At 41.5% G+C, this 27,987-nt stretch overlaps 1 protein-coding gene across 1 annotated transcript in view; it reads left to right on the forward strand.

The window, feature by feature from the left end:
• Positions 1 to 323: 323 nt before the first annotated feature.
• LOC132886357 (NACHT, LRR and PYD domains-containing protein 3-like) overlaps positions 324 to 27,987 on the forward strand; it is a 49,431-nt gene continuing 21,767 nt past the window's right edge. Inside the window, exons 1-7 of the mRNA XM_060920920.1 lie at positions 324 to 2,267; positions 2,713 to 2,767; positions 2,943 to 3,147; positions 3,389 to 5,159; positions 5,611 to 5,784; positions 8,197 to 8,370; positions 9,097 to 9,270. Of these exons, the coding sequence (XP_060776903.1) occupies positions 2,152 to 2,267; positions 2,713 to 2,767; positions 2,943 to 3,147; positions 3,389 to 5,159; positions 5,611 to 5,784; positions 8,197 to 8,370; positions 9,097 to 9,270 (2,669 nt within the window). The 5' untranslated portion in view covers positions 324 to 2,151. The remainder of the gene's footprint in view (positions 2,268 to 2,712; positions 2,768 to 2,942; positions 3,148 to 3,388; positions 5,160 to 5,610; positions 5,785 to 8,196; positions 8,371 to 9,096; positions 9,271 to 27,987) is intronic.

The raw sequence follows: 27,987 nt of genomic DNA on the forward strand, positions 1-27,987 counted from the left end.
GAGGCAGACCGCCCATTAGGTGAATGAGCAAAAGTATTGGAACAAATAGTCTCATCCTTTTACAGGGTCGCAGGCAAGCTGGAGCCTATCCCAGCTGACTACGGGTGAAAGGCGGGGTTCACCCTGGACAAGTCGCCAGGTCATCACAGGGCTGACACATAGACACAGACAACCATTCACACTCACATTCACACCTACGCTCAATTTAGAGTCACCAGTTAACCTAACCTGCATGTCTTTGGACTGTGGGGGAAACCGGAGCACCCGGAGGAAACCCACGCGGACACGGGGAGAACATGCAAACTCCACACAGAAAGGCCCTCGCCGGCCCCGGGGCTCGAACCCAGGACCTTCTTGCTGTGAGGCGACAGCGCTAACCACTACACCACCATGCCGCCTGGAACAAATAGTCTGCAAGTAAATGAGAAAAATGTAAGAATTGCCCTTGCTGTTCCAGTGCTTTCAGAGGGGTCTGTATAAACACATGAGACATGACGAGTAAAACTAATCACAATGTACACAGATTGATAATCTGAAACCAAATAACAAGGCATTTAATGCCACTTTTTGCAAATGTTCCTTAGTTTTGAACTGTTGGCTTTGATTTATTTTGAGACAGACAGGGCCGTAACCAGGATTTTTCAAATACCGAGGTCAAGCATGGCTGACAGCACCGACGCCCCCCGGCACAACTTAAATAAATAAATAACAAACCAAGGATAGATTTGGTGGTGGACACATTTATTTTAACAATTCTACAACTGTGGCACCATAACTGTGGTGTTTTATCTGACATAAAAGTAGAAAGGTAGTGAACTCTTGAACTGAGTATACATACCTAAAGTACCAGTTACCTAAAGTATTGGCATTATTTACATTGCAGCATACACATGACAGAAAGGGTGTGAACTGCTGAATTGTAAGCTTTAGTATTACACCTTATAATAATAGTGTGTGTGTGTGTGTGTGTGTGAGAGAGAGAGTTTGTGTGTTATTTGTGGGTGTCTGTATGCGGAGAGACATTCTGAGCAGTAATGTAAAGGCATCAGTCTATCTGGCTGTCTTGAATTGAGATCCATTTGCATGCATTCTCTGAAACACAGTGTTCTCACCATTGCCTGTAATGTAAGTTTGGCTCACAACACATTTACTTCAACAATTCTAAAACTGTGCCATCAGAACTGTGGAGTTTTGTCTGACATAAAAGTCAAAACTGAACTGAACTGAGTGTATTGCTCGGCTACCTGAAGTATTGGCATTATTTACATGTCATTATCTTAAATTACATTAGAATGTAGAGCTATTAGTTCTGTGTGAAGACTATGCATTAGAGAGAGTGTGTGAGAGTGTATTATTTGTGTGTGTGTGTCTGTGTGAGTGAGTGAAAGAGAGAGTTATGAGAGAAAGAGAGAGAGTTACTCGAACAAGCCCGTTTACTCAGCCCTGCACAGGGTGGCCTGTGACAACGTAGTTTTGAATGTTTCTCGAAATGCTAACTAAAATGTAATAGGCAATGACAATGAAACGTTTCCCCTTGGAAAGTTGGCATGACACCGCTGAACGGTCTGCCACTGCACTGACAATATTTTCTCACCTTCCCTCCTTCTCTTTCCCTGCTCTTCTGTTGGCTGTCCAAACCTTCATTTAGTTTGTTGCAACGTTTTCATTTTGCACTCGGGTAAAGCTCTATAATGCGATGTGACTATTAGCCTACGTTAGGTTAGGTAGGCATATGTGATAGAGCGTAGACTACACCCTGCCTGTTTTATCCAAAACCCAACTTCCCCAGCCGACACTAGTATAGGCTACGTCGCGTGACGCTGCGTTAGACACAGCAACGATAGAGATAGAGGCTGAGAGATTTCAGATGACATTAGACAAATGTGAATTTTATTGGGGGGAAATACAGATGACGTGGATCTGGACGCTGCGTTTTACATTGATCACTGCTCGAATTCAACGTAGACCAAGTTTAAATTTCTGAAAAAAATACCGAGGACATGACCTCGGTGTCCTCAATAGTAGTTACGGCCATGGAGACAGAAGTCTTATTTTGTGTTTATTAGATGAAGACTGTTGAAGAGATTCTGTGCTAATTAAAACTCTATATCCAATCATCCATATACTCTGTAATAATATCTGTGTTGCAGAATGATGGAGGGAAAGAGATCAGACTCACCAGAACCCAGCTGTGTGTCCATGAAGAGTGAGATGTCGGTGGGACGTCCACCTGCCTTCAGAGACCGAGACGGTTCTGCTGATGTGAGGTCAGTACAGTGAGGTGTTTTACGGTGCTGTTCCACCTGATCAAACTCACTGGTCTCATGATGAAGCCCTTCATGAGCTTTATCAGGTGTTGAAGCAGTAAAACACTAAACTGTGCAGTGCTGCAGCTCTCGGACTGGCAGTGAGGAAAACTGCTGTGAGAGTTCAGTTCAGCCTGCAGTCCCAGAGCTGGAGGGTCTGTGGTGGAACACGAGAACATTTACACCTGGACATTCATCACTATATCACTATTTCTTTCATTCATTCATTCATTCATTCATTCATTCATGTGTTTGTAAGTATGTTAGTATCAGTGAGGAAATCCTGAACTCAGTGTATTGTGTTAAGAGGACAGTGTTAAATATCTGTCTCTGTATTTATTAGTGTGTGTTGGACAGCTATGGTACATATAGTCCATATTACAGGATGTGTTTTGTTTGTTCACAGACCACAAAAGAAGAAATCAAACATCAACAGAAGTCAACTGGAGTCCATATTCAAGGTGTGTGTGTGTGTGTGCAGTTTTATCCACATACAGTTGCATTATGGGTAATCAGACAGAGTTTCAGTTGTAACTGTGGGAATAGAAAGAGACTTTTCTTCTTTTCCTGAAATAAATCCTCTCTCGTTGTGTAACATTATAATATTTCGATCTGTTCTTGTGCGTTTCTAACCAGGAGCTGGAACACAAAGTCATCGCTGTGATACAGAAGGAGCTGAAAAGGTTTAAGAAGCTCCTGAGTCCAGATTCCCCAGCATGCTCTGAGAGGGAGGTGGAGGATGAGGAGGATCAGAGCAGCATCAGAGAGGGAGTGCTGAAGATCACACTGCACTTCCTGAAGAACATGAACCACACAGATCTCGCTCACACACTGCAGAACAGTAAGAGCTCTGAATCATGGCTTTATTTTATCTCCATAAGTTTGGTTCATATTTAAATGTATCATCTTAAATTTATTAAGCTGAATCAGCCAGTGATTTTAGAACTCTGGAATTAGTTTCAGTTTGCCATGTTTTCAGTTATAACTTTTATAATTAATGAGAAGCGTACATCAATATTTCATTTATATTGTGCTCAGTGATTTTGCATTAAAAGATGTTATGACTTTTTTTTTTTAATCAGAGTCTGCGGTCTCTGTGTGTCAGCAAAAGCTGAAATCCCACCTGAGAGAGAAGTTCAAAAGAATTAATGAAGGAATCTCACAGCATGGAAGCTCAGCTCTTCTGAATGAGATCTACACAGAGCTCTACATCACAGAGGGTTGGAGTGGAGACGTCAATAAAGAACATGAAGTGAGACAGATTGAGACAGCGTCCAGGAGACCAGCAATACAGGAGACACCCATCAAATGTAATGATCTCTTTCAAGACACGTCCATCAGAAGTGTGCTGACTAAAGGAGTTGCTGGAATTGGAAAAACAGTCTCTGTGCAGAAGTTCATTCTGGACTGGACTGAAGGAAAAGCGAATCAGGACGTCACCTTCATGTTCCCACTTCCCTTTCGAGAGCTGAATCTGATGGAGAGAAATCTCAGTCTGATGAATCTCCTTCATCACTTTTTCCCAGAAATGAGAGAACTAGGATTAATAGACTGTAACATTTACAAAGTCCTGTTGATCTTTGATGGTCTGGATGAGTGTCGACTTCCTCTAAATTTCCAGAACAGTGAGAGATTGTGTGATGTGACAGAGTCGGCCTCAGTGGATGTGCTGCTGACAAACCTCATCAAGGGGAATCTGCTTCCCTCTGCTCTCCTCTGGATAACCTCTCGACCAGCAGCAGCAAATCAGATCCCTCCTGAGTGTGTAGACCAGGTAACAGAGGTACGAGGGTTCAGTGATCCTCAGAAAGAGGAGTACTTCAGGAAGAGGATCAGTGATCAAAGCCTGGCGAATAAAATCATCACACACATGAAGTCCTCAAGAAGCCTCTACATCATGTGCCACATCCCAGTCTTCTGCTGGATCTCAGCCACTGTTCTCAAGAGAATGTTGGGTGAAGCAGAGAGTGGAGAGATCCCCAAGACTCTGACTCAAATGTTCACACACTTCCTGATCTTTCAGATCAAACACAAGGAGCAAAAGTACCATCAGAAATGTGAGCCTGATCCTCAGCAGACCAGAGAGAGTATCCTGGCACTGGGAAAACTGGCTTTCCAACAGCTGGAGAAAGGAAACCTGATCTTCTATGAGGAAGACCTGAGAGAGTGCGGCATTGATGTGAGAGAAGTGTCAGTGTACTCAGGAGTGTGTACCCAAATCTTCAGAGAGGAGTTTGGGCTTCACCTGGGGAAGGTCTTCAGCTTTGTACATCTGAGTGTTCAGGAGTTTCTGGCTGCTTTATACACGTTTCTCTCCTTCATCAGCAGAAATGTAACAGACCAACAAACCACTGATCTGTCTGATCTTTTCACCAGTTCAAACATGTCTGATTTCCTCAGGAGTGCAGTGGACAAGGCCTTACGGAGTGAGAATGGACACCTGGACCTGTTCCTCCGCTTCCTTCTGGGTCTCTCACTGGAATCCAATCAGACTCTATTACGAGGCTTGATGCCCCAGACAGGAAGTAGCTCTCACAGCAAACAGGAAACAGTCAAATACATCAAGAAGAAGATCAGGGAGAATCCATCTCCAGAGAAATCCATCAATCTGTTCCACTGTCTGAATGAACTGAATGATCATTCTCTCGTGCAGGAAGTACAACGCTACCTGAACAGAAGAGATTCCTGGTGTCTCAGTGGAACCAGACTCTCTCCTGCTCAGTGGTCAGCTCTGGTGTTTGTGTTACTGAACTCAGAACAGGAGCTGGATGAGTTTAATTTGAGTAAATATGACCCATCAGAGGAATGTCTTCTGAAGCTGATTCCAGTGGTCAAAGCCTCCAGAAGAGCTGAGTGAGTATTTTGATTTTTAACTGTATCAGTGCATGGTTTGTTATTTTAATGTGACACTGAACTGCACTGTTAGGATTAATGCTTGTGAATAATGACTCTGATCATCTGGAAACCAACCTCTGGTACTTTTACTGAAGATTGTATTCATGTGTGTGTGTGTGTGTGTGTGTGTGTGAGAGAGAGAGAGAGAGAGAGAGAGAGAGGCTGCTTGCTCTCACGTGTGTGTTCTGTCCATGAGCTAATGGTGTGATAATAAATTGTAGCTGAGAGATCGTGGAGTGCAGAAAGACGTCGCTGCTCCTGTAAATGTGCTGATGTGGCGTCCTGTCCTCTGATTTCTGTGTTTGAGAGAAACACACTCACATTTCTGTTCCATGCTAAAGTTTAGCTGGATTATCGCTGTGTTTGTGCTTAAGCTCAGTGTTCTGAGATTTCATCATTTCTCTTCCAGTCTGTGTTGGTGTAATCTGACAGAGGAAAGCTGTAGAGTTCTGTCCTCAGTTCTCAGCTCAAACTCCTCCAGACTGAAAGAACTGAACCTGAGGGGCAATAACCTGCAGGATTCAGGAGTGAAGCTGCTCTCTGCTGGACTGGAGAATCCACACTGTACACTGGAGAAACTAAGGTACCGTACACACACACACACACACACACACACACACAGGACTCAGATCATCACTTTATAACTGAAGATTCCAAACAGAATTGATTGTCTTTATTTGTGACTTTTTTCCCAGTAAAATTCTATCCGAGGCCCAATCTTACTTTCTCTCTACACACTCATGTTCATGCATCATGTTCCTTCTTCAACACAGTGAACTAAACTGATTTATTTTGTTTATTCTGTAATGTATTCTTCTATAAGATACTGAAATGCATTCATAACAATCAGATTTACTTTCTAGATTAATTCCATGTTATGAATCAATTAAAAAAAAATAACTTGTGAATTGTAATTATAACTGTTTATAGGCGTATCACACTCTCACTCCTCGTGGTGTGAAAATTGTGCATGCAGACGCCCAAAGTTTCCAGACCTGTCATAGAAAATATTCAAGAGTTTAGCAATCATTAAAAAGCTAATAATTTCTGCTTTCCAAAGAAATGTATCTGGTTAAGATCTGTTCAGTACTTTGGGAGTAACAGCAGGTTGAAGCCGGTACAACACAGGAAAAACTCTGCTCGCGGGACGTCAGGAAACTGCCGGCGCTTTATGAGTCCCAGGAAAGCGGTCAGGCTCTCTCTCTCTCCTGATTGGTTTCCCACTGGATTACTCGTGAATATCAGTCAGATAACTTTTATCGGGATGTTCTCTTGCTCTCACTTTCTGTTGAAGGATTCAGCAAAATTTTCCCTCTGCTAGTTTTGATGTTCTGATTCACGGGAGACTTTGAAGTGAGTTTTCATCGCTTTACCTACTTATTTTTTCAAATCAAACTGATTTCTGTAAATAAATAACTATTTTAGAATATAAATGTAGCTGTTTTGATGAAAAATATTGAGATCTTGGTGGTCAGAATGAGATTTTAACAAACCGGAAGTCAGAAATGCGAGTGTCGAGTTCAGTTCATGTGACCTTTTTATTGAGTGTAATGATTTAATGATTAAACTAATTCACAAAATAAATCCTAAATAAATAAAAAAAATTTATTAATTAAAACTTTGTATTCAGTCTGTAAGCATCTATGTTCCTGCCAATTTCCATGTAAATATCTTGAAAAATAAATAAGTTATGAAGAAAAATCATTTGATCTCATTGGTTAATGAGGCCCATTTTGGATCATGTGATCCTCATACAGAATATTACAGCAGTTTTCTAAAAATTAAGCCATTTTTTTCAATCTTTGATTAGTAATATCTCAAGAGTGGAGAAACATATTTTAATTCTGTAAAAAGTGTGTTGTTTTGCATTCAGTTCTGAATTCAGTGAGATCAGTTTCAAGCGATTTGGATTGAATTTGAATTTTCCCCTGATATACCCACTGTTTAGATCTCATGTCTCCACCGTCTCTTTCCCTTTCTTGTAGTTAAATCCATCGTGTCATATGAGCTGAGACATGTGGATCTGTCCAAATACAAACACAGTTTCTATTTTTTAAATTTTTATTCTGACAGAATCTTGTGTTCAGGGAGACACTTTATTCCACAACTGATGGAACACACCTCATTTACAGTCCTCTCAATAACTGCTGGGGATTTCTCCTCCTGTTCATTGGCCAAACTGAGTCGGAAGGGTTTTTTGACTCAGAATATTTTCAAAAGGTTTCATCTTAAGTGGCTGGAAAAAAAAGGCTTCATCTTCTTACCTTTATGCACCAGTTTAATCAATATAAAAGCTGGAAAATTGCTCGTTAAGAAATGAATGACCACTGAAAATCCTACCAGAGCTGATTCTGCCTGTTTCCCAAAGAGATGAAAGAGTGCTTCATGCACTTTTAAAAGCCCTTGCATTTGTTTGATTCAAGACAGAGGCACAAAATTGCGAGGAGTTCACACTGGCAGGAGGTGATGCTGCTAACAAGCTATTAAAGGCCTGTGCAACCTTTACTTTTGCAGATATGGAGTCACTAAATGTGCATTTTCAGCTCTGATGACTGCCAAATTTTGGGGTTCTCTGAAACCCCATATCTCAAACTGTTAAAGATAATGGCTTGAACTTTTCTGTGTGTTTATTTGCTTTTGTTTTTTTGATTATTGAAAAATAATGCTCCAAACACCATTTAAAAATTTTATCTGTTGGTACCTATTAATACCAACATTAAACCAGAACAAACTTCAAAGAACACAGATAATTGCTCTGAAGTTAAAGTTAAAATACCTTGTTGATCTGAAACCAGTAAATTTTTTCATCAAAATTGAAAAGTGACAGATTTTCAGAAAAATGTATCTGAAAATTGCAGTGTACTAAAGCTGCTTCACTGCAGTTAAAATGCACCAGAATGCACAATTTTAAGTATAAAGTGTCCCGGAGGGGAGACTCCCCCCATAACACAAGCCTCACTGCTGCACTCCTCAGATTCCATCATTTCTCTTCCAGTCTGTGTTGGTGTAATCTGACAGAGGAAAGCTGTAGAGTTCTGTCCTCAGTTCTCAGCTCAAACTCCTCCAGACTGAGAGAACTGAACCTGAGTGACAATAACCTGCAGGATTCAGGAGTGAAGCTGCTCTCTGCTGGTCTGGAGAATCCACACTGTACACTGGAGAAACTGAGGTACACACACACACACACACACACACAGGAATCAGATCATCACTTTATAACTGAAAATCACAAACAGAATTGATTTGTGTCTTTATTTGTAACTTTTATCCCAGTAAAATTATATCCAAGACCCAATCTTACTTTCTCTCTCCACACTCATGTCAAGTCACTTTATTTCTCCAGCACATTTAAAAACAGCAGGTGACCCAAAGCGCTTTACAGTCGAGGCAAATGCAGTTAAATACATGATCGGCCGAATAAGAAGAATAGAAGAAAATAAATAATGAGGCAAGATGAAAGACATAAAACCAAATAGAATCATGAAAATCAAACATAAGATTGTAAAATCAATCAAAAATAGTAAAATCAAAAGATATATCACCAATAAAATCATAAAGTTAATGTACAGTGTGATAAAATGTAGCAAAATAAGATAAACATGTAAAAGAGGTAAAAATAAATGAGATCAAATAAAAGTACGATCAAGTAGATTATAAAATAGATTAAAAATATTCTCCATTTTATAAATAAATTATAAAAAAAAAAGTTAAATCCATCGTCTCCTATGAGCTGAGACAGGTGGATCTGTCCAAGTACAAACACACAGTTTCTTTATTTTATATTTTTATTCTGACATCAGAACCTTGTGTTCAGGGAGACATTTTATTCCACAACTAATGGAACACACCTCATTTATCCATCAGATATTCACAGGTTCCATCATTTCTCTTCCAGTCTGTGTCGGTGTGATCTGACAGAGGAAAGCTGTCGAGTTCTGTCCTCAGTTCTCAGCTCAAACTCCTCCAGACTGAGAGAACTGGACCTGGGGGACAATAACCTGCAGGATTCAGGAGTGAAGCTGCTCTCTGCTGGACTGGAGAATCCACACTGTACACTGGAGATACTGAGGTACACACACACACACTCCAAGACAATACAATAGACTGGGATTAATACTAACTCTCCCCTCAAAGGAAAGCGAGTAGGACGCTTCTTTGCTTTGCTCCTGCTTGATCTTTATTTTACTTTACTTTCTCATTTAATTTCCACTACTTTTTCATTTTATTTTTCATCTTTATAAGCTTTTAATTTAATTTCCACTATTTTTTTAATTTTATTTTTCATCTTTATAAGATAAGTTAGCTTTTAAAACAAAATGCCAGGGAGCAAAAAATCCAGGAGATCCTGCAGAAAATGCACAGAATTAGAACAGAGGATTTCTATCCTGGAATCAAAGATTGATGCTCTGCCAAAGACTGACGAATTAAGAGCAATATCTCAGGAAAGAAGTACAGAAACAGTGGCTGAGAATGCAGAGAATGTACCCCGACAAGTCGATGACATTGCAGATCGAGTGGATGAATTCATCGATCTAACAGGGCAAAATGTGAGTACAGATGAAAATAAAAACAGAAGAGTTATTACTTCAGCTTGTTCTGATACTGTGCGACCCATGCTCCACAGCCATGCTATCAGAAATAGAGCTAGGTCTACAAATTACAATAGGATTTACAATCCTATGGAAAATCCACAGCCCATAAGGCTTCAGAACAAATTTGAATGCCTCAGGGATGTGGAAGCGGAATTTTCAGGCGGACAAACGCATCGTAAAAAGAAATTGCATCACAACCGAAGAGCTGTGGGAAGAGGCAAAAAGCAGCTCGTAACACCACCTGATCCCACAACCCTTGTTCTTGGTGATTCCACTGTAAGACATTTAAAAGGACATGGAATGATTATTTGCTGCCTTCCAAATGCATCCATCTCTGACACCAAAGACAGCATTTTGAAACTCATGTCCGAGCATAAAACTATCAAACGTATTGTTGTGCATGTGGGAGCAAATAATGTTTTCAGAGAACAGCTGTTTGTCCAAGAGGACTTCAAAAAACTCTTTTCTCATCTCTATAAGACCGGAATACAATCTTTTATCAGCCGCCCACTCCCTGCAAGGGGAAGTTTTGCATTTAGTCGACTTTTCAGTCTTAACACCTGGCTTGGAAAAACTTGTTTTTCATCTGGTATGAACTTTATAGACAATTTTAACCTTTTCTGGAATCGCAGAGAATTCTTCAAGCTAAACAGCACTGAACTCAGCTGGATTGGGACCAAAGTTTTAGCAGATCATTATAGACTTGCAATTTTCTCTCAGTCAACATTGAAGAGAACAGTTGATAAGATGTCGCAGACTGACCTAGACATAAACAATACCTCTGCAATGCCAAAACAATCATCTATGCAAGTCTTCACCAAGGACACACAGCCATCTGGAGCAGACTGCCAAGAACCATCTGGGGCAGACTGCCAAGGACAACAACAATCACACGGAGAATGTGAGCATGCGATTTTATCATGCGATTCCATCCAGATTAAGGACCTGACTAAAGATAACCATGTCAAGGTTGCTTCGTCCACTTCTCGACCCCATGCAACTATCACAGAGACAATCAGTGAGACAGTCACCACAGAGACAGTCATGGAGACACTTACAAAGGCCTCACCAAAGTCTCGCTCTTCGGATTTTATTGTACCATCTCCGTCTCCCCCCTGCATGGATTTCCCTAATAGTATGCAAAAACTGCTGCCAATGGCTACACTCTCTTTTTCCAGCCCAAATCTGTCGCGACAAGCTGTGTACCCAGTTCATCAAAAATCAACCAACAGACTGAACTGTGTTCGCCCAGGACTTTCAGCTGGCTACCAATCTTTTTCACCATCTAAAAGATACATGACATCTCCAATCCTCTCAATCTCAAACAAAATGGAACATAAAGAAAGTCTAGTATGATGTGCTGTGGGTCCCTGCATTGGGTGTAGTTTTGAAAACAAGCTGGGACCCAGTATGCCTATGCCATTCTCTATTCCTGTGTTGATAAGAAATAGAAAACATAGAGCACATTTAACCCAGGGGGTAAACCAGTCTAGTCTCCTTCCTGTTTCAAAACAACATCAGAGTGCCCAAGCGGATATTACTTCTAGACTTTCTGTAAAGCTAGCTCTTCTGAACGTTAGATCACTTTCAAGCAAGTCATTTTTAATTAATGATCTTATCTGCAAACATAATCTTGATTTTTTGCTTCTAACTGAAACTTGGCTGGATCAAGCAAATAGTGCTACCACCCTTATTGAAGCAGCTCCCCCAAATTTTAATTTCATGAGTGCTACCCAACATGGGAAAGGTGGAGGGATCGCAAATGTATTCAGATTCTCTTTTCAATGTAAACAATCCTCACTTGGTGATTTTACATCCTTTGAACACTTATGTGCACTTGTTACATGCTCTCCTAACATATTATTATTATTATTAACTATTTACAGGCCTCCGAGACATTCAGCCAAAGTTTTTCTGGAAGAGTTTGGTGAACTGTTGTCAGTCATTTGCTTAGAGTTTGACTGTCTTATTATATCTGGGGATTTTAACTTGCATGTAGATAATCCTGAAAACACTTATGCCAATGAACTACTTGCACTTATTGACAACTTCAACCTAGTACAACATGTACAGGGGCCGGCCCACTCTCGTGGTCATACCCTTGACCTCGTCATCACAAAGGGTCTTACTGTTTCTACTACTGTTGTTGACCTGGCCTTATCTGATCATTTTTGTGTTTTCTCTGATGTTTCTATGTCCCCTCACATTCAGAACAGCTCAATGACTATGGGTAGGAGAGTCATAAACGACAACACATGTGTTCTCTTTGAGCAAGCTCTCTCTCGGATCTCAACCAAAATGTCAGACTCTGTAGATGATTTACTGGAAATTTTTTATTTAAATATGACCCAAATTATGGATGATATTGCTCCATTCAAAATCAAGAGTCAATGATAAGCAGAAAGCACCATGGAAGCAATACCCAGCTGTTAAACTGTTAAAGAGAGAATGTAGAAAGACTGAAAGAAAATGGCGCAAAACTAAACTTCACATCCATTATCAAATCCATAAAGAGATGCTTTGTAAATATAATTATGAAATTCGTAAAGCAAGACAGTCTTTCTTCTCCAGCATCATCAACAGGAATATGAACAATGCCCGTGTGCTATTTTCAACAGTAGAGAAGCTAACTAATCCCCCACCACAATTAGCACCTGAACTTCTCTCAGTTAATAAATGCAATGAGTTTGCATCCTTCTTTAAAGGTAAAATTGATAAAATACGACATATAATATTGCTCATAATATATCTCAGTTGCAAATAATTGAAAAACTGCAATCACCAGTGACACGGACAGATAACTTCAACACAATGTCAGAATTTTGTTTCATTGATTGAGACTCTTGAAAAAACTGTACAAAATCTCAGTTCCTCAACATCTGAATTGGACATTCTGCCCACCAACTTTAAGTCTGTTCTACATCTTATAATTACAGATGTGCTTCAAATCATAAATACATCCCTAGAGACTGGCATTGTTCCTGTGTCCTTGAAAAAAGCCGTTGTAAAGCCCCTACTTAAAAAGAATAATCTGGATGCTTCAGTATTAAATAACTACAGGCCAATATCAAATCTACCATTCATCGGGAAAATCCTTGAAAAAATTGTCTTCAATCAATTAACTGCCTTCTTGATATCAAACAGCTGTTTTGATAACTTTCAATCAGGATTTCGTGCCAATCATAGCACTGAAACAGCACTGATTAAAGTTATAAATGACATACAGTGGGGCAAAAAAGTATTTAGTCAGTCACCAATTGTGCAAGTTCTCCCACTTGAAAAGATGAGAGAGGCCTGTAATTTTGATCATAGGTACACTTCAACTATGAGAGACAAAATGAGAAAAAAAAAAAATCCAGAAAATCACATTTGTCTGATTTTTAAAGAATTTATTTGCAAATTATGGTGGAAAATAAGTATTTGGTCAATAACAAAAGTTCATCTCAATACTTTGTTATATACCCTTTGTTGGCAATGACAGAGGTCAAACGTTTTCTGTAAGTCTTCACAAGATTTTCACACACTGTTGCTGGTATTTTGGCCCATTCCTCCATGCAGATCTCCTCTAGAGCAGTGATGTTTTGGGGCTGTCGCTGGGCAACACGGACTTTCAACTTCCTCCAAAGATTTTCTATGGGGTTGAGATCTGGAGACTGGCTAGGCCACTCCAGGACCTTGAAATGCTTCTTACGAAGCCACTCCTTCGTTGCCCGGGCGGTGTGTTTGGGATCATTGTCATGCTGAAAGACCCAGCCACGTTTCATCTTCAATGCCCTTGCTGATGGAAGGAGGTTTTCACTCAAAATCTCACGATACATGGCCCCATTCATTCTTTCCTTTACACGGATCAGTCGTCCTGGTCCCTTTGCAGAAAAACAGCCCCAAAGCATGATGTTTCCACCCCCGTGCTTCACAGTAGGTATGATGTTCTTTGGATGCAACTCAGCATTCTTTCTCCTCCAAACACGACAAGTTGAGTTTTTACCAAAAAGTTCTATTTTGGTTTCATCTGACCATATGACATTCTCCCAATCCTCTTCTGGATCATCCAAATGCTCTCTAGCAAACTTCAGACGGGCCTGGACATGTACTGGCTTAAGCAGGGGGACACGTCTGGCACTGCAGGATTTGAGTCCCTGGCGGCGTAGTGTGTTACTGATGGTAGCCTTTGTTACTTTGGTCCCAGCTCTCTGCAGGTCATTCACTAGGTCCCCCCGTGTGGTTCTGGGATTTTTGCTCACCGTTCTTGTGATCATTTTGACCCCACGGGGTGAGATCTTGCGTGGAGCTCCAGATAGAGGGAGATTATCAGTGGTCTTGTATGTCTTCCATTTTCTAATAATTGCTCCCACAGCTGATTTCTTCACACCAAGCTGCTTACCTATTGCAGATTCAGTCTTCCCAGCCTGGTGCAGGTCTACAGTTTGGTTTCTGGTGTCCTTTGACAGCTCTTTGGTCTTGGCCATAGTGGAGTTTGGAGTGTGACTGTTTGAGGTTGTGGACAGGTGTCTTTTATACTGATAACGAGTTCAAACAGGTGCCATTAATACAGGTAACGAGTGGAGGACAGAGGAGCCTCTTAAAGAAGTTGTTACAGGTCTGTGAGAGCCAGAAATCTTGCTTGTTTGTAGGTGACCAAATACTTATTTTACCGACGAATTTACCAATTAATTCATTAAAAATCCTACAATGTGATTTCCTGGATTCTTTCCCCCCATTCTGTCTCTCATAGTTGAAGTGTACCTATGATGAAAATTACAGGCCTCTCTCATCTTTTTAAGTGGGAGAACTTGCACAATTGATGGCTGACTAAATATTTTTTTGCCCCACTGTACATCTTAATACTGATGCAGGCAAAACATCGGTCCTGGTATTACTGGACCTCAGTGGAGCTTTTGATACTGTTGATCACAACATACTGCTATATCGACTTGAACATTGGGTTGGGTTGACTGGTAAAGTTATCAATTGGTTAAAATCATACTTAGAAGCTTCTTTGTTACCATGGGAAATTGTACCTCAACGTCAATGTCCTTGACCTGTAGTGTCCCCCAGGGGTCGATTCTTGGACCATTACTATTCAACCTTTATATGCTCCCACTTGGGCAAATTATCAAGAACAATTCAATTTTATATCACTGCTGTGCAGATGACACCCAAATTTATCTTGCTCTATCACCTAATGATTATGCCCCCCTTGAATGTCTCTGCCAGTGTATCGTTTAAATCAACAACTGGATGTCACAAAATTTTCTTCAGCTGAACACAGATAAAACAGAAGTAATTCTATTTGGAAAAAAAGATGAAAGACTCAGGATTACCACTATTCTTGACACAAAGGGTCAAAATAAATGGTTAAAAATAAATGGTTAAAAATCTTGGGGTTTTCATTGACAGCGAGCTAAACTTTGACAGGCACATGAAAGCAATCACTAAAACGGCATTTTATCACCTAAAAAACATTTCCAAACTAAGAGGACTTGTGTCAAAAAATGATCTGGAAAAACTAATATATGCCTTCATCTCTAGTCGGGTTGATTACTGCAATGGCCTTTTCACAGGCCTGCCAAAAAAAACCATCAAACGACTTCAGCTGGTTCAAAATGCAGCGGCTAGGGTTCTCACACGAACAAAAAGAACAGAGCACATTACTCCAATTCTAAGGTCCCTTCACTGGCTTCCAGTAAGCTACAGAATTGACTTTAAAGCATTGCTGCTGGTGTACAAATCTCTAAATGGTACAGGGCCCAATTACCTCTCTGATATGTTGCAGCAGCCTAACCCAATCAGATCTACCAGATCGCAGCAGAAAAATTTACGATTAAAACCAGTTGTTAAAACAAAGTGTGGTGAAGCAGCTTTTAGCTACTATGCAGTGCAGCTATGGAACCAACTGCCAGAGGACATCAAAAATGCTCCTGCTGTTGGCAGCTTCAAATCTAGACTAAAGACCAAGCTGTTCTCAGATGCTTTCTGCTAAATTATTAATATTGCCATCTCTACATGTTTTAAACTCTTTACTTTTACAGTCTCTCCATGTTTTAAATTTTACTAAACTTTTATTCTATTTTATTCTGCCTTTTTTTTTAATTGAACTTTTCTCATTTTATTATTTTATTTCTACTATTGTTTAATTCTTATTAATTTTCTTCCCCATTTATTTTTTGTAATTTTATTTTCTACTGTTTACTGTTTTGCTTTTACTTCTGTAAAGCACATTGAACTGCCACTGTGTATGAAATGTCTCATCTCATTATCTCTAGCCGCTTTATCCTTCTACAGGGTCGCAGGCAAGCTGGAGCCCATCCCAGCTGACTACGGGCGAAAGGCGGGGTACACCCCGGACAAGTCGCCAGGTCATCACAGGGCCGACACATAGACACAGACAACCATTCACACTCACATTCACACCTACGGTCAATTTAGAGTCACCAGTTAACCTAACCTGCATGTCTTTGGACTGTGGGGGAAACCGGAGCACCCGGAGGAAACCCACGTGGACACGGGGAGAACATGCAAACTCCACACAGAAAGGCCCTCGCCGGCCCCGGGGCTCGAACCTGGACCTTCTTGCTGTGAGGCGACAGCGCTAACCACTACACCACCGTGCCGCCTGTATGAAATGTGCTATATAAATAAACTTGCCTTGCCTGGCACAGTGTGGAGGAATTGAAAAATATATACAGGAAAAATGTGGAAAGGAAACTTATTAAAAAGATTGTATAGAGAAATATTATTTGAGGAAAGGAAACTTATCAAAAGATCCATCATCCACATGAAAGTAGCAGGGCTATTATAAAGACCCTGAGGAAGCATGTTATACTCATGCAAGCCCAAAGGGGAAGAGAACACTGCATTTCTTATCCTCATGCAGCAGCACATTGTAGTAGCCTGACGTTAAATCCATAGTGGAGAAAAATACATTTCCACCCAGAGCAGCAAGGACATCTGCTTGGTGAGGAAGCAGGTGGGCATCTTTAACAGTGCATGCATTCAGCCACCTGTCAGTGCATATCTGCATGTCTCCATTGTTCTTCCATGCCAATACAAATGGGCAAGCATACTCACTGCTAGATTTCCTGATGATTTCCCTCTCCTCCATCTCATCCAGAGTTTCTTTCAACTTCTGATCACGAGTTGGCCACAACCTGTGGTATGGCAACCTGAAGGGATGGCCATCTATCAATCAATCTAATTCTGTGGCAGAACTCGCAGGCCTCACCACAGTCAAAATGATGCCAGGAAAAGACACCTTCATAGTCCTTCATCAGATCCACTAACTTATCCTTCCAGTGAGAGGAGACCTGACAGCTGTCAGTGGGTATAACACCCAGGCCAAGAGACTGCAAAGTACAGTCACTGTTACCTTCATGACTGCCAGAACCACTCTTGACTGATAAGCTACTGTGGGAACTGCCCAAACTGACCTTACCCACATTCTGAGAGACCATGTCATAATCAAAATCCACCAGCGCAACGCATGGGGTATACATCAGCTATTGTTGCATTTTGGCGCAAAGTTACTGCAGCCAAAGTTGGATTAACAACCTTTACAGGGAGCCACCCATCCCCCCACAGAGGAGAGACAACTCATCCTACTAGCATCTGTCTGTTAATACAGCGGGAGGTGCTGGGTTTCACCACAACAGTGCTGCCAACAGAGATACGAGTCTTAGGTGGGAACCTACCCCACACGAGATGCTCAGATATAAGCTGGAGTGTGACTGTGCTCCTCAGCCTGTGTGCCCACTTTATCTGGGATGGACTCACCTTTCCAGGTTGGACAAAAGATGTAGGAACTGGCTGCTGTCTTGCTGACCCACAACATCAGGCTGGCCCACAACATGCCAGAAACCATTATTGGATTTAAACTGTCTGAGTGGTTTCAAAACGTTTATGCCTACAATCAATGGATCCACCTGTCACCGGGACTTCAAAATGAAATCAATAAATCTTGACAGTCATATCACAGACACCCAGAGGACTAGTCTGCTTACCTCCACAGCCAACCAGGACAATATCAATGGGCTGGAGACTCACCTGACAACACACCTGCTTCTCTCAGATGTGGCACTATGCCTGCACTAAGCATGGTCACCATCAACCCAGTATCTAGCATCCCCTTTAATTCAACCTTGCCCTGCACCAACGCTGAAGTGTAAAACAAACTGTCACTCTGGGCAGCTCTCAGGGTCTTCTGTATGACTATCTTTCTTGATTTTGGCAACATCTCACAGAAATATGAATACACTAACCTCAGCATCATCAGTCAAATTGGAAGGTAAACTCGGATGTCTGCCACTGTCCTCCTCCGAATGGAGGCTCTCTAGTTTCCCCTGAGACGGCTTCTCTGTAGTCCCCACTACAGCAGAAACACCAGCACGACCCACACTCTGAGACCTACCTTAGCACTGTGGGCATGTGTGCCCAGGGCTGAAACACAAAAAGCACAATTTATGCATCCTACAGTGTGCCCAGGTAGTATGATCAACACTCTGACATACCTCACAGCTAGGGCTTCGCTTCACACTCTGCCTAGGCTGGCCATTTTGGGTAGCTTGAGCATTGCATGCCAAAGCCTTTTGCAGCATGCCCAACAACCTGTCCAGTGTGGTCCCCTCTACAGAAACGCTATCCTGGCTTGACCACCCCCACTGGACACTCTAATGTATTGCAACCCACAGACCCACCTACAGACACGACAGCAGAAGCAGCATGCTGTGATAGATGGCCCCTCTATCCCTTGCAGTTTCTGAAAAACTCATCTAGACATGCTTGGACTTCACAGCCCGTCCACTCACTCTGAGGCTTACTTAGAAACATCAAGGCAAGATCTTGGTGAGGGCAGTGCCTAATGAACATGGCAGCGACCTCTACAGTCTGCAGCTGTAATGCCCTGCCTTCATGTTCCAATGACTGTTCCACTACCTCAGCTGCCTTATTCAGCCTAATCCAGTAGTCCAGCGGTTGCTCACTGACATACGGTGTAGTGGAGTAGAAATCGGCCAGAGGCATACCTCAATATTCAGCACTATCAAAATGTTGTCTGAGGATGCAAAAGACAGCATCCACATCACCAGAATCGGACACCTGATCATTGTTGCAAAGCCAGATCCTAACTACATCTCTGTTTGGTGCAAAAACAACACTGCACATCACCAGAAGAACACCATACCCACGGTGAAGCATGGTGGTGGCAGCATCATGTTTTGGGGTTGTTTTTCTTCAGCTGGAACAGGGGCTTTAGTCAAGGTGGAGGGAATTTGGAACAGTTCTAAATACCAGTCAGTTTTGGCCCAAAACCTTCAGGTGTCTGATAGAAAGCTGAAGATGAAGAGGAATTTCATCTTTCAGCATGACAATGACCCCAAAAAAGTTTCAGAATGGCCCAGCCAGAGCCCAGACCTAAATCCAATTGAAAATCTGTGGGGTGACCTGAAAAGGGCTGTGCCCAAGAGATGCCCTCACAAATGGAGCACTTTTGCAAGGAAGAGTGAGCAAATATTGCCAAGTCTAGCTGTGGCAGGCTGATAGACTCTGATCCAAAAAGACTGAATGCTGTAATTAAATCAAAAGGTGCGACAACAAAGTATTTAGTTTAAGGGCGTGCACACTTTTGGAACCAGCTTATTGTACTTTTTTTATGTTTTCCCCCTAACAGATTTGTTTGTTTTTAAATTGAATTGTACAGGTTATAGCTCATGTTAAATGTGGGAAAAGTTTTGAAAATTTATTTTTTTTAAACAACAGAAAAACCTATCATTTTAACAGGGTGTATACACTTTTTTTTTTTTTTTTTTTTTTTTTTTATATATCTACAGTATGTACACCAATATGATCAATATAAAAGCTGGAAAATTACTGAGTTAAGAAATGAATGAGTTTTGAAAATCCTACCAGAGCTGATTCTGCCTGTTTCCCAAAGAGATGAAAGAGTGCTTCATGCACTTTTAAAAGCCCTTGCATTTGTTTGATTCAAGACAGAGGCACAAAATTGTGAGGAGTTCACACTGGCAGGAGGTGATGCTGCTATAAAACTATTAAAGGCCTGTGCAGCCTTTACTTTTGCAGATATGGAGTCCACGGGCGATTGCTCTAAGACAGCGAGGGAGGCTCAGCCTCCTCTAAAAATGACGAACATCGTGTAGGATGAATTGCGCTTGGCTTATGTTATAGCCAACCTTATAACATTGCTATTTCAGATCCAGAATCATAGAAATATGTGCTCAACCCAACTACAGTGCGAAATCATTCCGTTATAACTTCCCCCAGTTCGCCTAATGTGTGCGTGAGTTTTTTCCCCCTCGGGACAGCACGATGCAGCCCAGCCTCAGTGGGCTTCAACGGCATTTGGGAGCTATGCGCTTTTCAATCTCAAAATGCAAGACGGTTATTGGACAAATACTGCGAAAATGCCCGCCCACGGACTCCGAGCCTCACAGTGGGAGGGACATGGCAGTTTCCACGAGGAGACTGGTGATTGGTGAAAGCGGCCGGATATTTTCTTTTATTGACAGCTCGTTTCAAATATAGACAGGCAGCGGTGAATCTCAGTTCAGTCCTATGTGGATTCGCAAGTGCTGTGGTGTATTGTAAGAGATCAGCTTACATTTCGATTTAATTCATTACATACGGTTTCTACCAGCTTTTTTAGTTTGTATAGATTTTCATTGTAAATAAAGTGTAAATATAGTGTTGTCAAGTTTGCTATCTTAGTTCCAGAAATTTCGTTTATTTGAGTGACTGAACCTGAACTTGAGGGGGCTAGTCAGCTAGCAAGAAAGCTGCACATGGATGCCAAGCATTGCTGATTTAATTTTGGCGAAGCCATTTGCCAGTCTTCCTTTCGAGGAAAAAATTAAAATTAAAGAGCAGGGTAGACCAACGCCTCAAATTGACTTGGTGAAAAAGGTGGGGAATAATACTCGTTCCTTTCAGCTCTCCTGGTACAAGAAAGTGAATTGGCTAACAGCAAGTGACCCACATCAACAACAGTAAATAGGCTACTTTAGTAATATGTCATGGATGGACCAAAAATATAGAATCTATTTAAAATGTTTATGCTGAGTATATTATATTGGAATATATATTTTTCTGGATATGAATTAAACACCGCTACAATTTGGAAAACATTTTTTTTTAAACTTTATTTTGCAGTTTTTCTTTAACAAACAACAACTTACAAAAATAAACAATAAACTCACACAGAAAAAAAAATGTATCCCCACCCTCAACCCCAAGACTCTTAAACAGAAATAAAATTAAATAAACAGAAAAATACAGGGACAAATACGGTGCATCATTGAAAGGAAAATCTTCTACAAATTCTACAAAGGGACTCCAGGTCAGGATGAAGTTTTTGCGGGCCTTACATATCTTGTATCTCAGTTTCTCTAATGGTAGAAAAGATAGTACATCCCTTAACCACTGCAGAAATGATGGGGCTGAATTTGATTTCCAATTAAAAAGTATGAGTCTACGTGCAAGCAGGGAAGCAAATGCTAACGCATTTGTTTGTAAGTTTGAGACTTTGCAGCCTGGAGGTGGTACACCAAAGATGGCCGTGTGGTAATCAGGAAGTATAGTCTGACCACAGATTTTAGAAAAAACATCAAATATCTGTCTCCAATAGTCGCTAAGGGAGGTGCATGACCAGAACATATGTCCTGCTGTGGCTGGTACATAATTACATCTCGGACAACCCAAATCTGTAATGGGAAAGAGTTTAGACAATTTATCTCTTGAATAGTGCAGACGATGGAGTACTTTAAATTGAGTAAAACAATGTCGTATACACAATGACGAGGTATGTATACGTTTTAGACAATGTTGCCACATATCTTCAGAAAGCTCAACCCCCAAATCTTTTTCCCATGCCATTTTAGTTTTATCCCATGATATTGGTTTCAAGCCTCTGATCATATTGTAAATTACAGATACACGTTTCTTCTCATAGGGATCCAGTGCTAAAATTTCATCTAAAAGGTTCTTTGGTGGTGTGGAAGGAAATGAGGGGAACTTTTCTCTGGTAAAGCTACATATCTGAAGAAACCTAAAAAAATGCGATCTGGGTATATTATGGTCCTTTTCAAGTGTTTCAAATGAAATAAACATGTTATCAGGGTACAAATCGCCGAAGAATATCAACCCATTTCTATGCCAATATTGAAATGCATTGTCGAACCTAGATGGAAGAAAGAAATGGTTATTTGCTACTGGGAAGTAACTGCTATACTGCTCCAAATCAAAATGTCTTCTAAACTGTAACCATATCCTTAGTGAAGCTTTGACAACTGGGTTTGTGAACTGTATATTACTGTTGTGTGGTAGCGATGTTGAGAGTGTTGGTAGAGGATTAGATAATAGTTCCATGTGGACCCAGTCTGGACCCTGCTTATTCTCATAAGTGTAAATCCAATGGGTAAGTTTTACTATGTTTGCTGCCCAATAGTACCAGAGAAAATTGGGTAATCCTAACCCACCAGCATCTTTAGGAACCTCCAGGTATTTTTTTCCCATTCTAGGATTAGATTTGTTCCATATAAATGAAGAGATTAGTCTATCTAACTGTTTAAATGTTTTCAGAGGGGTAAATACGGGGATCATCTGAAACAAATACAGAAATCTAGGTAGAACTATCATTTTAACTATATTAATACGACCTGCCAGCGAAGTTGGTAATGTTGACCATTTCCCAAGATCCTGTTTTGTTTGTTCTAATAATGGCCTGAAATTTTGTTTCTCCAAATTTTCCATCTTGTGGGTGATTTTAATTCCTAGATATGTAAACATATTGTGTTCTATTTTAAATGGAAATTTGGAATATTCTCCTTTTGTACCATTGATTGGAAAGAGCAGGCTCTTTTTTATAATTCAATTTATAACCTGAGAGGTGACTAAAGTTTTCTAGCATCAGCAATAGCTTTGGTATCGACGCTGTCGGGTTGGATATATACAAAAGCAGATCATCTGCATATAGCGCCACCTTATGGACTTTACCGCCGCGAGAGATACCTGTAATATCTTCCTCTGCTCTAAGGGCTATTGAGGTATTTCACTCACGTGACCAAGTCATGTGATGCTGCCATTTTGGACGGCACGGCTCGAATCAGTTTGAATGCGAGGAAGGCGACAAACGAAAAACAAAAGAAAAAGGAGCGAGATGCAGAAAACACCTTCACTATCCAGTGATGTAGGGCATTTACAGGGCGAGCAGAGGGAGAGGTATTTGCAAAAATTGAGGTTAGCAGGCTTAGAGAACGATGTTTACCTGCTTCCACCAGGATTGTTCACTGACGTACGGAAGTACACGAAGCCCTCGTCTTTACCTGACTTCGGCCCACATGATCTGTATACCTATGTCGTTAAAAACCCATCGCCATACACAGGTATTGATCTGAAAGCGTATAAGAGTTTGGATGCCTACAAATATTTTGTCAGGCTGGGTAACATGCCTACATCAGCGGGTCGTCCCTGGAGCCGGTGGTCGCCATCTGATTACAGCTAAGGTTTGTTCACATTTTCATTTACTTTCGGTCCTCAGGATAAACAAAATGTTATTAAATGTCATTGAAATAACTTCTTAGTCTGTTGAGACATGGCCCGTTATAAATTTGCTGTTACCAGGCAATGACTAAGAACTGTATTATTAGGGTCAGTGTCTGTGTTGTAGCAGTGTACTAGCAACTAGCTGTTAGCACTAGCTAATGTCAACAACATAGTAGCTGGTATGTTACTGTAGCAATGTTTACGTTCAGTCATTTGGATGACTGTTAAAACCTTTCAGTCTCAAGTTTTTCCTTTACTGGATTTACTAGTTTACTGAGCTAGCGCTCTCCGGCCGAGCCGGGAGCCATCGCGCGCTCTCCGTCCGAGCCGCAAGCCATCGCGCGCTCTCCGTCCGAGCCGCGAGCCATCGCGCGCTCTCCGTCCGAGCCGCGAGCCATCGCGCGCTCTCCGGCCGAGCCGGGAGCCATCGCGCGCTCTCCGGCCGAGCCGGGAGCCATCGCGCGCTCTCCGGCCGAGCCGGGAGCCATCGCGCGCTCTCCGGCCGAGCCGGGAGCCATCGCGCGCTCTCCGGCCGAGCCGGGAGCCATCGCGCGCTAGCTCAGTAAACTAGTAAATCCAGTAAAGGAAAAACTTGAGACTGAAAGGTTTTAACAGTCATCCAAATGACTGAACGTAAATATTGCTACAGTAACATACTAGCTACTGTTGTTGACATTAGCTAGCTTGCCGTCCAAAATGGTGGACACCGGGGCGTCACGTGACCCTGTGACGTCAGGTGAAATACCTCAATAGCAAGGGGTTTGACGGCCAGATCAAACAAATATGGGGAGAGGCTGCAACCCTGCCTGCAAGATCTGTAAAGAGGGAAATAGTCAGAGATGTTGTTATTGGTCCGTACAGCTGCAGTAGGTGCATCATATATTATTTTAATCCATGTCAAGAATGATGATCCGAAGCCAAATTTTTCTAAGACAGCAAACAGGTACCACCATTCAACACGGTCAAAAGCTTTTTCGGCATCCAAAGAGATCACCACTTCTGTGATCCCCCCCCCAGATGCCACATGTGGGGTATACAGGACATTGAACAATCTACGCATGTTATAAAATGATTGTCTACCTGGAATGAAACTTGTTTGATCTGGATCAATGACCGTTGAAATTACACTATCTATACGGGTGGCTAATATTTTTGTGAGAATTTTATAGTCGCAGTTTAAAAGGCTTATTGGGCGGTATGAGCCACATAATAAGGGGTCTTTGTCCTTTTTGTGCAGCACTGAAATTATGGCCTGAGTCATGGTTTGTGGCAATCTCTGTTGTTCAAAAATGCACCGGTACAACTGGCTAAGTATTGGTACAAGCTTATCAGCAAATTCTTTGTATATCTCGATTGAAAACCCATCAGGCCCCCCAGCCTTACCACTCTGCATTGATTTTATTGCTTGCATTATTTCATCCGCTGTGATCTCTCTATCTATCTGTAAACTGTCCTCTGGGGTGATCACTGGAATGGTCAGTCCCTCTAAAAATTTAGTGATATCTGTTGGGTCGTCTGGGGGTTCTGACCTGTAGAGAGTCATATAGAATTGTTTAAACTCATCATTTATTGCAATCGGGTTAGTGGTTTTCTCTCCCAGTTTTGTTAGGATCTCAGGAATTGTGTTAACAGCTGCGGACTGTCTAACTTGGTGGGCTAAAAGCTTTCCAGCTTTCTCCCCGTGTTCATAAAATTTTTGTTTTGATTTAAAAAATAACCGTTCAATTTGTTGAATAGAGAGGTTATCGAATTCAGTTTTTAACAGTAATTTTTCTCTGTAGAGCTCAGGCGTTGGGGAGTCAGCGTATTTATGATCCGTCTCTGCTATATCGTGAGACAGGTCGCTTAAGCGTTGTTTGCGCTTCTTTCTCTCATATGCTGTATAAGAGATTATCTGGCCCCTAATATAGGCCTTGAAAGCCTCCCATACAGTAGTTAATGGTATTTCTGGTGTAAGATTGAATTCCAAAAAACTATCAATTTGTTGAGAGATGAATTTCTTAAAAGAGTCCTTAGATAACAACAGAGGATCAAACCGCCATGTACGGCATGGTCTGGTACACTCTGGAAAACATATGTCCAGTTGCACTGGGCCATGGTCAGAAATAACAATACTGTTATACTGGCTATCCTTGACCATAGGTAAAGTTCTACTATCTACAAGGAAAAAGTCGATCCTGGAAAAAGAGTGGTGAACTGGGGAGAAGAAGGAATATTGTCTAGTAGTTGGGTTGTCTCTCCTCCAGGGGTCAAAAAGTGCATATGTGTCTATAAATGACTGGATAACCACTCCAGAGTTTGAAATCTTGCTATTAGGTCTGGGGTTTGACTTGTCTAGTTTTGGGTGTAAAAAACAGTTAAAATCACCCCCCCCAGTATCAACTGGTTATTATCGAGGTCTGGTAGTGCTGCTATGAAATTAGTAAAAAAAAAAAAAAAGTGGGTCGTCCCAATTGGGTCCATATACATTGGCTAATGTTACTTGGGTGCTGTACAGTTTGCCAGTCACTATAACATATCTACCCCTGGGATCACACACAGTCTGTGATGGGATGAATGGGATGCCTTTTCTAATCAAAATAGCTGTACCACGCACTCTATCCTCATTTTTTGAACAAAATAATTGCCCTATCCAAGCTTTCTTTAGCTTTGTGTATTCACTTGCTCGTAAATGAGTCTCCTGTAAAAACATGACATCACTTCCTAATGTTTTTAAATGTGCAAAGACCCTACTTCGCTTGACTGGGTTATGGAGTCCCTTTATATTCCAACTCAAAAAGCGAATATGGCCTGACTTTTGAATATCAGATATTGTGCTTCTAGACTAAATAAATAAGATAAAAAGGCACGAAAAAGTCCCTGTCTAACTACAAAACTAAAACTGAGTCTTAAATCCCTATGCTGATCTACTGAACCTGTCGAGATCGCACACCCCTCTTCTAGCATTGTGCTGCAGTTAACCTTCTAACCTATCCTCCTAACAGGCCCCAACCGGGGCAAACCATGGTATATATAAATTGTATAAAACTTAGGATGAAAATTATTTACACATAGCCAACAACAGAAAACAAACCAAAGTACTTTTATATGACCCACCTCTCCCCTTTAAATTGTTTTTCATGTACCTTTCACACTTGGACCCAACAGTTCGTTATTAACATCTAGTCTCCATTGTCCATTTGGTTAAATCAACCTACAGTGTCCTTGGGCTTCAAGTTCTCTTTAATATATTCCACCGCTGTCGCTGGATCCTCAAACCGCCTCTCCCGACCAGCTGAGTCGGTAATGCGGAGCACCGCTGGGAACCGGACACCGAACTTGACATTCTGGCAGCTCCGGAGTAAATGCTTAGCCTCGGCGAAGGCTGCTCGCTTCCTCGCCACCATCACTGTGTAGTCTGGAAAAATGCTCACTCTCTTGTCGTGCAGGGTCAGCGGCGCCAAACGAGCCGCTGTACGGAAAACCTCATCCCGTTCCCGTAGGTAGTGAAATCTGATCACAATGACTCTGGGAGGGCCCCCTTCGTTAGCACGTCGGGCGCCGCGATATGCTGCATCCAGGGTTGGTATGAAGTTTAAACTCAACAGTTCCTGCAATAGTTCAGCAATATTCGCAGTTGGCCGCCGCCCCTCGCTCGATTCAAAACCTTCTTTTATTCCGACTAAACGCGCATTGAATCGGCGCTGTCCCCCGTCGATTTCTTCCATTTTTTGGCGGAGTGAGGTGACTTCCGCTTTTAACATGGCTACCTCGTTTTCAGTGGTAGCCGTCCTGTCCGAGTATGTATTCAGGCCGGACTCTAACTCGTTGAGACGGACCTCCTGCTTCGCCATATCCTCCCGGAGCGCGTCTATTTTAGTGTTCAAGTCAGCTATGCTTGAGTCTATTCGTGCCAAAATCTTGTTTTCGCTGCTTGCAATAGCAGCCATGACGGCAGATAGGTCTATAGTTTCCTCGTCTGAAGATTCCTCATATACGGATGAGGTTTCAGCGGTGTCCGAGGCTTTAGCGAAGGCCTCCTTCTTGCAGCGGTTTCCCTTAGGCATTTTGTCGTCTAGTTGTATGTTGTGAAAAAAATGAAGCTATTTATATGATGCACTGCTATTACTCAATTATCAGGGATAAACATGGTCTGTCTAAAGTTGTTTTATAAAACTATTATTTTTAAAAAAGGTTCGCCCCGGTCGGGAGCCCCGTACAAACACGTCCTCACATCACTGCTCGCTAGCGCCCCCTGGAAAAACATTTTTAAACAAAAACACAGCCGAGAACATTTCACACTACAGACCTGGATTAAAAGTGAAGGGTTATCAAAATTGTCAATAAAACATTTCTCAGTCAAAATAAGTAAAATATAGGGAAAGTGTCAGTGAATGAAATGTGTGGCACCCAGCTCTATGTTTGGCTCCCCAAGGTCAGTGCTTGTGCCTATTCCAGAACACTCTGCTGTTACTGCTGAGGTTCCTGACAAAGAGCTGCTTTCAATAATGATCAATTTTTAAACAACATGCCACAATTTTAAAATATAAAATGTTAAAATATACCCCTCCCCCCCAACACCACCATCATGTATATTGGACAGTAGGCTAATGGGCCAAAAGAACCTGTTATTTCACAGTTTGTGACGCTGCCAACAATCAGCCAGA

Source organism: Neoarius graeffei, chromosome 5, assembly GCF_027579695.1.
Source record: "Neoarius graeffei isolate fNeoGra1 chromosome 5, fNeoGra1.pri, whole genome shotgun sequence".
NCBI classification, from domain to species: Eukaryota; Metazoa; Chordata; class Actinopteri; order Siluriformes; family Ariidae; genus Neoarius; species Neoarius graeffei.